Source organism: Quercus lobata, chromosome 7 (genome assembly GCF_001633185.2).
Source record: "Quercus lobata isolate SW786 chromosome 7, ValleyOak3.0 Primary Assembly, whole genome shotgun sequence".
Lineage (NCBI taxonomy): Eukaryota > Viridiplantae > Streptophyta > Magnoliopsida > Fagales > Fagaceae > Quercus > Quercus lobata.
In genome coordinates this window covers 38626620-38638975 of record NC_044910.1, presented here as the reverse complement: position 1 = coordinate 38638975, position 12356 = coordinate 38626620, and the positions used below count along the sequence as shown (strand labels likewise).

Below are 12356 nucleotides of genomic sequence, written 5' to 3'. Positions count from 1 at the left end.
TCCAAAAAATCAAAAAATAATTTTAATAACATAGCATCAAAAATGTAAATAAATAATAATTGTGGGGCCCAACAATTCGTGGACCAGGCCCATTTGCCCTTAGAGAGTCCGAAGGCCCAATCCGAGGAGAGCTGTGGCCCAAGCTCTACAACACAGAGCACAAAAGAATTTTGGGAGGCAGCCGAGGACAGTGTAGTCCTCGGCAGATCCATAGTCCCACCAGAACAAAGGGGTGAAACCGGTATAGGGACGAATTCGTAAGGAGATCCAAGATACCTTGGGGAGGTTATCCTTACTACCCTTCCAGATAAGACCCAGCGCCTGACAGAGCCGTACTCTGCAGCTTTATCAAACCATCCCCAACAATTCCGGGATTGGACTGATGGGACAAATGTCAGTGTTTGTAAAGACTGACCCTACACGTGGACGAAGGATAGCGAATGCAAGCGAGTATAAAATAAGGAAGTAAGTAAATCACAAGGGGGAGGCCCAGCCCCAAAGAAAAAAGGAAGATTACGTGGGGAAACATCTCAACAAGACTGGACTTCACGGAAGAAATCCCGTCGTTGGGTAACCGGGATAAGATCTCAAAAGGTCCTCGGATCAGCTCCGAGGAGCTCCATCCCATGGGGTACGACGCCTTAGAGCTTCCTCTAAAGCCATGACCGGGCATCGCCACTTGGCCAGCGGCTAGCTTTTCAAGCCCATTCTCTACAAATCATATTGTGAGGGACCTTTATTGCGTGAGCCCAAAAATGTTAGTGGGCCGCAAAGGAATCGTGTCCTTACAATAATAATAATAGAAAGATATTTACATATTTGTTTTTATCGAAACAATATTTGCATTATTGAGTAGGTATGAAATCCTATCCATATCATGCAATTTTCATAATTTCAAACACATATGGTATGATCAAATTATTATTCCACTTTTATTGTCTTTCTATTTTATCTATAAAATAGAACACTAAATGTTACAATTTATTACAAGAAAATTATTGAAATATTGGAGGAAACTAATAAAAAGTTTGTGATTTACCATAGTTCTAATGTTGCACACTTTGATAACTCATTAACTTGTTTGAATCTAACATAAATCTATATCCATTTATTTTAACTTGTGACTTTGACAACAAATGAGTTGATGGTACAAATGCATGATGCTACAAATATTTAAGTAGAATTCTCTGTACTTATTTTTTAGCACATTAGTAAGAATTTTTTAAAATGGTAAAGATCATGTAAGAGTAGATTTCAATTTGGCTATCTTCATTTGGCAATAAACTTGTTGCTGCTCAACTAAAATATAACAACATGGAGGCTAGTTGGTGTCTTTTGCTAAAAATGGTATAGGATATGATTCTGCTGAGTCTATCTATGTATCTCTGTAACTAAGAGATTGAAACAATGGAGTTGATTATAGAACTTATTATGTTATAGCAATAGAATTTAGGCAAATTAAAAAGGATTTTTTTAAAAAAATATTAAATTTTGTTGGTTTAGGAGATAGACATCTTATATATTGATGAAATACCATTATTACAAGAAACCTAATGATATAACCATGGTTAGCAACTTAATAGACCCGGTCTACAAAGTGTGGAAGGAGGATGTAATTGACAGAGTCTTTAATGAATTTGAGTCAGCCAGGTCCATGTGAGGTGGAGGTTTTGAAGCCACTGTGGAAAAAAATTTGGGGTCTCCATGTCCCAAATAAAATCAAGCACCCTGCATGGACAGCATGCAAAAACTCTCTACCCACTAAATTGAACTTGGTCCGCTGAAAGATCGTCACAAATGGTTGCTGTGGTACCTGCAAAACACAACAGTAAGATGCAATCTCCTATGCCCAACCCTGCGGCCCTTGTGGTGGTGTACAATGGCGAAGTGGAATCATGGCACGCTCAAGGCATGCACCTCTTTTATTGACATATTTGATTTTATTTTTGCAGGTAATAAGGAACTGAATTTATTTGCTGCTGTGATCTGGTCACTATGGAACCGGCGAAACAACTTATACTTGGTCAAGCCAACACTACCCCTCAATAAGGTGATTGAGTTTGCCCATGAATGCTTGACTGAGTCCGTCACTAGTACCCGATGTCTTCACACTCTACACAACGCCCAACAGCAACTTGGACTACACCAGAGACACATGGTTTCAAGATCAACTTTGATGGGCCACATTTGCCGAGGATGAACTTGCTGGAATAGGGGCAGTGATCCGCAACAACGTAGGTCTGGTTATGGTCTCATTTACCCAACAAATCCCCATGCCAGCATCAGTTATTGAAGTCGAAGTCTTGGCAGCAATGAGAGCTTTGGAGCTTGCACTAGAACTTGGTTTTGATAATGTAAAACTCGAAGGAGACTCAGAAATCCTTTTGAAGTACTTGAAGAGCAGTGGAAGCAACAGATATTCTCTTCCTTACCTCCCATTTCTCCAAGATTAATTTTTCTTTTGTAAGGAGACACTGTAATAGGTTAGCGCACTCTTTGGCTAGACGAGCATCCACTACTCCACTAATGTCCATTTGGACGGAAGAAATACCACCAGACCTTATTATTGTATTTTTGGCTGACTTGAACAACCTCCCTTAATGAAAAGTCTCAGTTTGTTTTCTCCAAAAAAAAAAATAGCAATAAAAAAATTTACACATATCAAAAAGAATTATATGTAGCATTGTGCACCATCCTGTCTGAATGTGTGGCTTTTTTTTGAGATCATTTATGCAAGGTTTGTGAGTTTTTTCCATTTAAACTCACCGGTAAAACAATTTACATCAATGAGTTTCTTTATTGTATGAGTCGGATTCAATTTCCAGTCCCATATTCTTTCGTATTGAATACAATGTTTCCTTCCATTATTATTTAATGTAGGTCAAAAAGAAGGTAGCACACTGTTCATGTTTTACAACTTCCATAAAAAAAAAAAAAAAAAAAAAAAAAAAAAAAAAAAAAAATCAAAATGGAAGAAGAAAAGACCTCATGGCCTGCACAAACGTAAAAGATTGAAAAAAGAAAAAAATGGCATTGTCATTTTTATCCAAAACCAGCCTAAAAAATTTTGGAACTAAATTTTGTTGTCGTTAAGAGGCTCATTTCTCTCTCAATTTCTTTGTCACGGCAAAGACCACCCCTGCAACAGCCACAATCACGGCCGAGACTAGGATGGTTGTTTTGAGTGTCTGTAATGCATCTTTCTTCTTCTTTTCCTTCCCCTTTTGCTCAACCTCAGCTTGTTGCTTTAACATGAACAATATGCCACTATTAGCAAGATAAGAGTGCCAAAATACATTGGCAAATATACTATTATCAAAAGGAATCCAAAATATAACCAAAATATTTTGGTTAGATGTGTTTAACTTTCTTTAATCATGGTGTTCAATGTTCATGCCAGGAAGAGATTCACATATCCATGAATAAAAGAACATATATAAACTGGAAAAATGCCAAAATGAGGTTTTATAAATTTATACTATATTTTTTTCTGAAAATTTATACTATATAATAAGGAAAGATATGCAAGAAATATTCTCGAACTCCTATGAGAATTGAAATATATGACATCCATTATCCATACCATTATGAGTTTTTTTTTTTTTTTTTTTTTTGGAAAAATAGTATTTTATTCATTTCTAACCATATCTTGATGCACAAAAGGCCAAAGAAATCTAGGATATTCTTGCACCCAAATCTAGAATACGTAACGGCTAATGTTATATATGTACAAATATCATATTCTGATTGTGACTTCATTTAGCGGCGTTTGGACTCATCTGGAGCTCACTAAATGACAAACTAGGATCCATGATATGTTATCATTTGTCTACAAAATTCAAACCGTTTTGAAAATAATTTAATTACCACTAAATATTTTGAGATTAAGGATTATATTCCTTATAAAGTTAAGAATTTATAGCTCAAATAACACTTTTAAAGGCTACTAATAAAGATAACGAAAGATATCTCATGCTTTTAATAGAGATATATAATATTTAAATCTTTCACCTCATTATAAGTATCAAATTATTTATTTATAATGTTCTAAATAAAAATATTTTGTATTTCTACCATAAATATTTAGGATTCAAATCTCTGCCTCATTTGTAAGTATCGTATTAATAAATAAATAAATTGAAAAAAAAAAAGAAAAAAAAGAAAAAAAAAAAAAGCTCATCTTCAATTTCAATTGAAAATCCCATGTGAAATAATCGAGGTGCAAAATCAGGGGTGACAAGATCTCACGACAGAAAAATTAAATGGTATGAAACTTGCAGACTAAGGACTATATGCATGTAATTAATCATAATCATCAAAATCAAAACAAAGCAGAAAACCAAATGTATGTACCTCGATCTCCAACGAGGTTGCCACTTCAGACGATTTGGGATCAACTTCAAGACTCTTGTTATTTTGAACACTCAAATCTTTGTCAACGTTGGCTGCTGGAAATGTCAAATCAGAGGCTTGAGTAGCTTCTTCTTGGCTTGCCATTTCTTCGATATGAAAGTTTCGGATTCAGTTTGGGATTTCTTTGTTTCTTTTTTCTATTGGAGAGGAAGTGAGTGAGAGGTAAAAGGAGAATTTAGGTTGTGAGGTTGGGTTTTTCATACCTGAAGAAAGCAATAGTACGGACACGTGTCAACAGCCCAGATGCTTCAAAGAGGTTATATGTGCATGTGTCACAACGACTGTCTCTACTTTGTTCTTAACTGCCCGGGAAAACTGTCGGAGTTAACTAATTCTGGATTTTACACTGACGAAATTACCCTTTTCAGCTATTTCCATAATTAAATAAATTTTTTTAAAAAAAGAAAAAAGAATCGCCTAGAGGCTAAGGTTTGAGCCTTTAAGGTCATCTTTTTCAATAATTATTTCAAGCATCCTGATATGTAGCATTCCTCTCATTATATTTAAATCTCACAGTCGAATGAAACTCATAATATTTAAATCTCACAATCGAAAAAAAAAAAGAAAAAAAATCTCACAATCGAATGAAACTTGCACGTAGTAAGAGAGATACAGCATATGCTGGATTTACCGGATATCTTCACGCTTATTTCTCCAATCAGCAAGCCACATCAATAGGTGCAGAAATTGACAGATGAAATTATCCCAATTGGCAATGGTTGATTACAGATTTTTTTCCCCTTAACAGAAACATTTTTTTTTTTTTGAGAAATAACAACAGAAACATTTTAAGAGCATAGAATAGGTTGACTACTGGGAAATTTGTAAACTAAGGTAGTATTATAGATAGTAGACTCCTTGGCTGTTCATCCCATTGAGGACTACTGTTGGTGCAAAGTGCCCTCCAACTGAAATCATTATTAATTTTTGCTTACCATCAGATTTAAATGGTAATGCAAATTTTTTTCTAAACCTAATGACTATTTAGAGACAACTCTATAGGTGAAAACCAGAGATACAGTCACAAACTTTATTGCAGGTTTTCAAGTTGCCAGACCCATATAACACTTTCTAACAGTGATTGAGAAAGAATTTTAATATTTTGACATTTTTTTATCTCAAGCAATGATGCATTACAAATACACATAACACATCCAACTTGTAAACAAGACATGTTCATGTACATGGTGTTAAGTTACATATAAAGATGCAGGAACATTTGCACAAGTGCCACATTCTTGATGGAAAAGCAATGAATCCGCCCATCTCAGAGAACCTTGAATACTTCACCTTCAAAGAGGTTTAGTAGAGACATCTCACCAGAGTAACAAATTGAGAGCCTATAATCAATTGACCTGAAGTCTCTACCGCAGCACTGTCTTAGTAATTAGTTCCCTGCCCCAAAACCACGAGGACTTGACCTTGTTGAGGCAGCATCTACAAACTTCTTCCTTGAGTCCGATCTCCTCTTCCTCCTTGCAGTACCAGGAGGAGCCTAATACAGATGTAAAACCCAAATCATTAAGTTTGAAATTAAAAGTATACCCCTAACAGTACCAAAGCTGCAAAAAGTCTGTTAGCACCAAAGAATGGCAAGCAAATTTGTTATGTTCCTTGAAACTTCTTTGAGAAAAGAGAGAACTGGTGAAAAGGATCAAGCATTTTATATGATGCTATTGTATATAGAGTATTCTTTAAAATGTTCAAACTTTGTGTAGTTACTTCCAACAAGGGTATAACCTGCAGCATGCTTACTCTGTCCTAGTTAGTATAAGCAGCACATCTGGTAACACCACGGTGCCTCAATATTTTCATAACAAATGCATAATGGAATCAATAGTTGACCACATATTGTAAAGTCAAGTCATATGAATACACTCAAAGAACACAAGCAAATAAGGCACCTTCTGTTCACTTTTTATCGCCTCCTCAAGATTGCTCAGTGCAGGAATGGATCCACCTTCCATTGCACCCATCAAATTCTTCATACGAACACGCATTTGGAAGAGTTGTGCAACAAGTTGGTTCACCTAATATTCATGTCATAAATAACATCCCTTAAGTATAGAGCCTTAGCATTAACAAGTAATACGACCAAAATTTTATAAAACAACAATAGAAAACCCTGCTTTTTGAGGCACTTAAAACGAAATCACTTTAGCAATCTTACATCAATTGCAACGAACATACCTGCTGCTCTGTTTTTCCAGACTCTTGAGCAACTCTTTTCCGCCTGACAGGAGATTCTGCCAACAATTCTGGCTTCTCCCTCTCCTCTGTAATTAAAATAGACAATTATAACCTCAGAAAAGAAAAACTAAACCGACTTCAGTAATTTATATAGGAAGCAAAGAAGGAACGTTGCTACAATCACTGGGGAGTGATAACAGGGGTTAACAAGAGATGCTAGATCAAGTATTATTTATAAAAATACTTTCAAAAAAGCAGAGAGATGAAGAGACCAGGGGTCATTGCTTCAATCATTCCTTCCATTATCTTTAAACTCTTCTCTGCTTCTCGAATTTGTGCAGGAGTAACCTGATTGCACATATATAGGGAAGAAAACTCCACAGTTAAAAACAAATAATAATACTAAAAAAATGACTTGAACTGCCTCAATCATTCCTCCCATTATCTTGTCACACTTCTGCTTCATCATAAAACTAGAAATGGCCTCCTGAACTGCCTCAAAATGCTTTCTCAAGCTATTTGTGGAAGAATGCATAATTTGAAGCACCAAAATGCAAAAAAACTACCCACCAAAAAGACTAAAGAAGAAAAATTGGAAACCAGTCTTTCATACCTTCCCCATACCAGGGATCATTCCTAAAACACGAGTCATGGAACCCATACGTGCAACAGCTCGAGTTTGCTTTAGGAAATCATTGAAGTCGAACTTTGCACTCATTATCTTCTTTTGCAGCTCTTCAGCATCTTCTTGTTTCATCTAGATAGACAATTCAAATCAACAATTCCATCGCAATATTTTTCCATTCATATAATTAAGAAATGGAATTTCCTAAAACTTACAACTTCTTGTGCCTTCTCCACAAAGGAAAGGACATCCCCCATTCCTAAGATACGTCCTGCCATGCGATCTGGGTAGAAGGGTTCAAGGTCCTCCATACGTTCTCCCCGCCCTACAAGCTTGATTGGCTTTCCTGATACCTGCCACCACCCAACTATAGTAATTACAAAGATAAACTACAATATTCTCTGCAGTGAACTTTTGTATAATTAGATAAATAACTTAAAAACTACAACAATGATTTGCAAAAAAAAAAAAAAAAAAGTCATTTAAGAAATGGTAATAATTTTGCAACAATCTTCAACTACTCAAATATTCAAAGGAGCACAAATGAGACACATAATCTAAAGATATTTTCAAATGGCATGTCAAAATGGTATATACATTCTCAATGAAGCAGTCAATAATGTGAAGTTGTGAAACACAATTTATTGAAAAAAAATCTTGCTACATTTTGGAAAAGGGCCGCAGAAACCTACCACATAACAGCTAAAACTTATGTGAAGCAAGCTTGCATGCACACGTGCATTCCAAGCATCACTTGATTATGAGTGCATGTGTCAGAGCATGTGTGTGGAGTGGGGGGGGAAGGGAACTGGGGAGGTTGTTGGAGTGCTTATAGATTTGATGCATTAAGTTGTAACTTTAAACAAATTGAACAGTCTTATTCCATTCTCGGCTCACCAAAAAAAAATTTTCTAAGTCAAATTGTTTTATAATAGCTGGCTAAGTTCCCTACAGTCATGCCTAAAGACTATAGTCTCATTAAAAAAAATTATATAATCTATAAATGGAACAATTTGCATGGTAAATTATCACAAATTTTTTAAAATAAATATTACATTTGAGAATTTCAAATTATAGAACTAGATTTAAAGGCACCCTAAAATTAACAGATTTATGATATTGCAAACATGACTGATAGATTACAAAGATCAAGGGAAAGAGGGATGGCAAATTCTATATTGAACAAGCAACTCATTTGGATAACATCAAGGATGGAAAACATAAGGATGATAAAGCAAACCTCTTTAACACTTAAAGCTGCTCCACCTCTAGAATCCCCGTCCAGCTTTGTCAAAATGGCTCCTGTAATTCCGATCTCTAGATTGAATGTTGTCACTAAGGCTGTAAACTCCCAAAGAAGAGGGTGAGAGTGACATTAAACTTTGGAAGTAATTAACTCATTACATCAGAAGCCAAGTTACACACAAAAATAATTACCTAAATTCATACATACCTCCCATATAGACCCTGAAATGATTTCATTTCCCAATGAGTAAAAAGAAAGTATAAGTACCTGCAGCTTCTTGTCCAGTCATTGCATCAACAACAAGCAAAACTTCTGTGGGATTCAATGCCCGCTTCACTTCTTTCAGCTCATCCATCATTCCTTTGTCTATCTGTTCTTTTATAAATGGAATAGATGCCAGCAAAGATCATAAATGAGTAAACCAGCTGACATCATGAACTTTATCTTAGAATTATCTCCAAAATCATTACAAATGACATAGAAGAAGTACTACCTGAAGCCTTCCAGCAGTATCCATTATTACTACATCTATGTTTTTCTTTTTTGCCTCTTCTAAACCTTGCTTGGCTATTTCCGAAGGTTTAACCTCAGTCCCTGCTGCATAAACAGGCACATTCACCTGTCACAAGCTATAACATTATGTAAGAATGAATAAAATTATCTATCTAATCACAAAATTTAAAAAATAAAATAAAAGAAGAAGAATAAACTATATAACCCCACTCCAAAACTTCATTCACAAACAGGAAACAAAAAAGAGTACCTATACCTGTTCACCCAAAATAACAAGTTGGTCAATAGCAGCCGGTCTGTACACATCTCCAGCAACCAGCATGCAACTCTTCCCCTGTGGTCAATGTTATGTCACAAGTGTCAGCAAGGTTGAGTAACAAACTAGATTAGTCTACTCATAACCATTACATACGCAACAACTCTACACAGAAAAGGGGAACTTTCGAAAGTAAACCTGTTTCTTAAGATAATAAGCCAATTTTGCACAAACAGTTGTTTTCCCAACTCCTTGTAAACCAGCCAATAATATTACAGTTGGACCAGATTTTGCAAAAACTAGTTCAGATACTTCCCCACCCATCAATTTCACAAGCTCATCACGTACAACCTGCAAGAAACACGAAAGGAATGTTCATAATCAAGTCACCCTTAAATATTCAGTAGAGATACTTAGTTTTTTCTTGCGTTCATTTTAAACATATTTCTTCATTATTCAAAATCCATAATAGATTGATTAAATTTACGTCTATTGAGAAAATACATGCAAAAATTGCTCTTGTTAATTTATATAGTGCTCCAAAAGAAGCTTTTAGCACTAGATAGGATTGCACCCATGGCAAAATAGGAAGAAATAAAATCGAATAACAACTAAAAAGAGAAAATATGAAATTGAATAACAAATTACTATGTCAACCAGTGATAATAGCCCCTAAGACCTACCACATATGTAAGAACCAAAAGTGCATATAAATCTATCACTTTCTTCATCAATATTATACAAGCAAACTTATCCATTTGAGTCTCAGATGAACAGTAATGCTTGTGCTGGTAAACTGAACTATGTAAAGCACATTGAACATTATTATGCTATTTATGTAATGTTTTCAGATTAATTGAACTCAACAACTTATATAAACTCAATCAATATAGTACATTCTTAGACCATTTAGCTAATAAATTATAGATATCCATACCTTAACCAGTTGCTGATCCGGTTTCACTCCTCGAATCAGCCCAACGCCAACAGCCTGCTCACTGACGGCTTGCACAAACCGTCGTACAACAGGAAGGCTTACCTGTCAACAGAACAGTTAATTAACTACCTTATTTATCATGTATATATCAAAACTCAAACACAACACTACAAAAACTCACTCAGACACTCACATCTGCTTCCAAAAGAGCTCTCCTAATATCTCGCATTGGCTCCACTATATTTTCCTTGGTCAAAACCTCTGAAGCAAAGGGAATTCACCCATTACGACAAGGAACAAATAATCATCACAACTAAAACAGCTAAGCTGTAATCAATTTATACAAAGTTAAAGGCATGTGTAATCAATAATGCTAGGGACACAACTTTATTCACAACTCGTTAAAATGGCAAATTGTGTAATCAGAGTAACGTCATTTTCATATGAATCCACCACTAAAACCGCGTTCATACATGCAAATAACAACAACCCATATCAGCAGTTGTGAAATTTTGTGTGTCACTGGACTTATTGACATGCAATACACCTCTTTTGTGTCATAAATTGCTCTTTTTATTTTTTTATTTTTTATTTTTTTAATTAAAGAGTGATGCTATGAATACTACAAATTTTAGAACATGATACATACAAATTGATGTGTCAACATTTAAACGCAAAAACAAAATTGCTCTCCTTTGTTTGGTTAGGCATTTTGGGAGCCTAAAAGCATGTTTTTAAAACCCAAAACCCAGTTTTGCGCCAGCAACTCCTCATAATTTTTTTCTACAAACGCTTGTTTGAAACTCGTAACACCGTTTTGCAGAAACTTATACAAACACACCCTAAACAAAAAAAGTAACTCAAGGATATTTGTGGTAAAATATTAGTAGTAGTTTAAGCAATTTCCTTGATTCAAATGTGAATAAATAAAAAAAGAACAGTGAAAGGGAGAGAACCTTCTCCTTTGAGCTTATTCCAGGCTGCCTCAAGACCACTTGTGAGTTGGCCAAACATTTCAGCTCTTACAACCAGACCACGCCTATCTCCTCTTCTCACACTAGTTACACTCTTGGAGTTCACCCAACCCCATACCTCTCTCTGTCCCAAAAAAATACCAAAGATATGAAGCCAATTTTCTGGGAAAACAAGTTCCTGAAACTCACATAATGAGAATGGAATTGTGCTTTGTTTGTTTTTGACTTACGGAAAACAAGTTCCTGGAAGAGAGCGAGGCGGTGGAATTGGTAGTAGAACCGGTCCAAAGCTTACTGCTCGGTGGTTTTCTGGCTTGGTTCTGGCCGCGGGTCAGCGAGGAGAATGAGTGAGAATGAGAAGCTGCGGAGAATTGGCGCGAAGAAGCAACCGTCGAGAACTGTACTGCTTCCATTGCCAGAGTGTGGATTTCGAGCTTCCTCCACTGTCTTCGTGTGTGTGTGTTTGTGTTTTACTTTTATCCACCGAAGAGCACGGAGATTTCTCTCTGATAATTTTATCTAGTTTGGTAGCTGACTAGACTCACTAGAGTGTTACGCATACTAGTGTAATTCTTTTTGTTTTGCAGCATCAAGAGCCCTCAAAAATGGATCACAAGGATGCTATCAAAACGCATCGGTTCCCAAATCCCATGTCCTAACTCCTCCTCTTATTTTCTTTAAAATATCAAAATTATTCTTCCTAAGTCTTAACACAATGTGATAGTATTGCCACCAAGGGTGCACTAGCAAAGGTTTCCTCACTCTAATTTTGCTTATCACATGTAAGGCTAGAGACTTTAAAGTAAGTTATTTTTTGTGAGAGAATTGAACAATGTTATTAAATTAAGAAATTCTTAACAATTTACTCTTCTCACTTAATTTGATTGAGGTTTATATCTTGAATTTAAATACATTAGGTATTTTTATAGTAATAGAGTTGAGATCAGGTTATGACTCAATCTTTGTCATTTACTATAGTCATTTCTAGATAGACTTTTCACGATTTGATCTAACCTATTTTGTTAGTATAAAAAAGATAAAGTGACATTTACTGAAGTCATGTTCAACTCAAGCGTTACAACTACACCTAGGGTTGTCCAACTCAAACCATGACCTAACAAAACCACCCTACCTAAAGGAATCTAAATTGAATGCCATATGATCTGATCATCGAGTCGATCAATAATGGATTTGTGCCAAGC

General features: G+C 35.6%; 2 protein-coding genes across 2 annotated transcripts; both read right to left on the bottom strand.

Moving 5' to 3' along the window:
- Positions 1-2976: 2976 nt before the first annotated feature.
- On the bottom strand, positions 2977-4688 carry LOC115954096. The gene is made up of 2 exons (XM_031071965.1): positions 4354-4688; positions 2977-3245 (listed from the first exon to the last, which is right to left on the bottom strand). The coding sequence occupies exons 1-2, from the start codon at positions 4495-4497 to the stop codon at positions 3099-3101; spliced, it is 291 nt and encodes a 96-aa protein (XP_030927825.1). The 5' UTR covers positions 4498-4688; the 3' UTR covers positions 2977-3098.
- Positions 4689-5491: 803 nt separating this feature from the next.
- On the bottom strand, positions 5492-11653 carry LOC115953110 (signal recognition particle 54 kDa protein, chloroplastic). Its single transcript, XM_031070615.1, has 15 exons — positions 11385-11653; positions 11137-11278; positions 10374-10441; positions 10181-10282; positions 9442-9594; positions 9244-9321; positions 8968-9093; positions 8742-8844; positions 8469-8569; positions 7444-7581; positions 7217-7360; positions 6876-6951; positions 6604-6689; positions 6318-6443; positions 5492-5908 (listed from the first exon to the last, which is right to left on the bottom strand). Exons 1-15 carry the CDS (start codon positions 11565-11567, stop codon positions 5801-5803), a joined length of 1734 nt encoding a protein of 577 aa, XP_030926475.1. The 5' UTR covers positions 11568-11653; the 3' UTR covers positions 5492-5800.
- Between the last annotated feature and the right edge of the window lie 703 nt (positions 11654-12356).

Coding starts and splice junctions, on each gene's coding strand:
- LOC115954096 (XM_031071965.1), bottom strand. CDS start 4,497: ATGGCAAGCCAAGAAGAAGCTACTCAAGCCTCTGATTTGACATTTCCA. Junction 3,246..4,353: donor CAACCTCGTTGGAGATCGAG/GTACATACATTT, acceptor TTCATGTTAAAG/CAACAAGCTGAGGTTGAGCA.
- LOC115953110 (XM_031070615.1), bottom strand. CDS start 11,567: ATGGAAGCAGTACAGTTCTCGACGGTTGCTTCTTCGCGCCAATTCTCC. Junction 7,582..8,468: donor CAGCTTTAAGTGTTAAAGAG/GTTTGCTTTATC, acceptor GGGTGGTGGCAG/GTATCAGGAAAGCCAATCAA. Junction 6,690..6,875: donor GATTGAAGCAATGACCCCTG/GTCTCTTCATCT, acceptor TTTTAATTACAG/AGGAGAGGGAGAAGCCAGAA.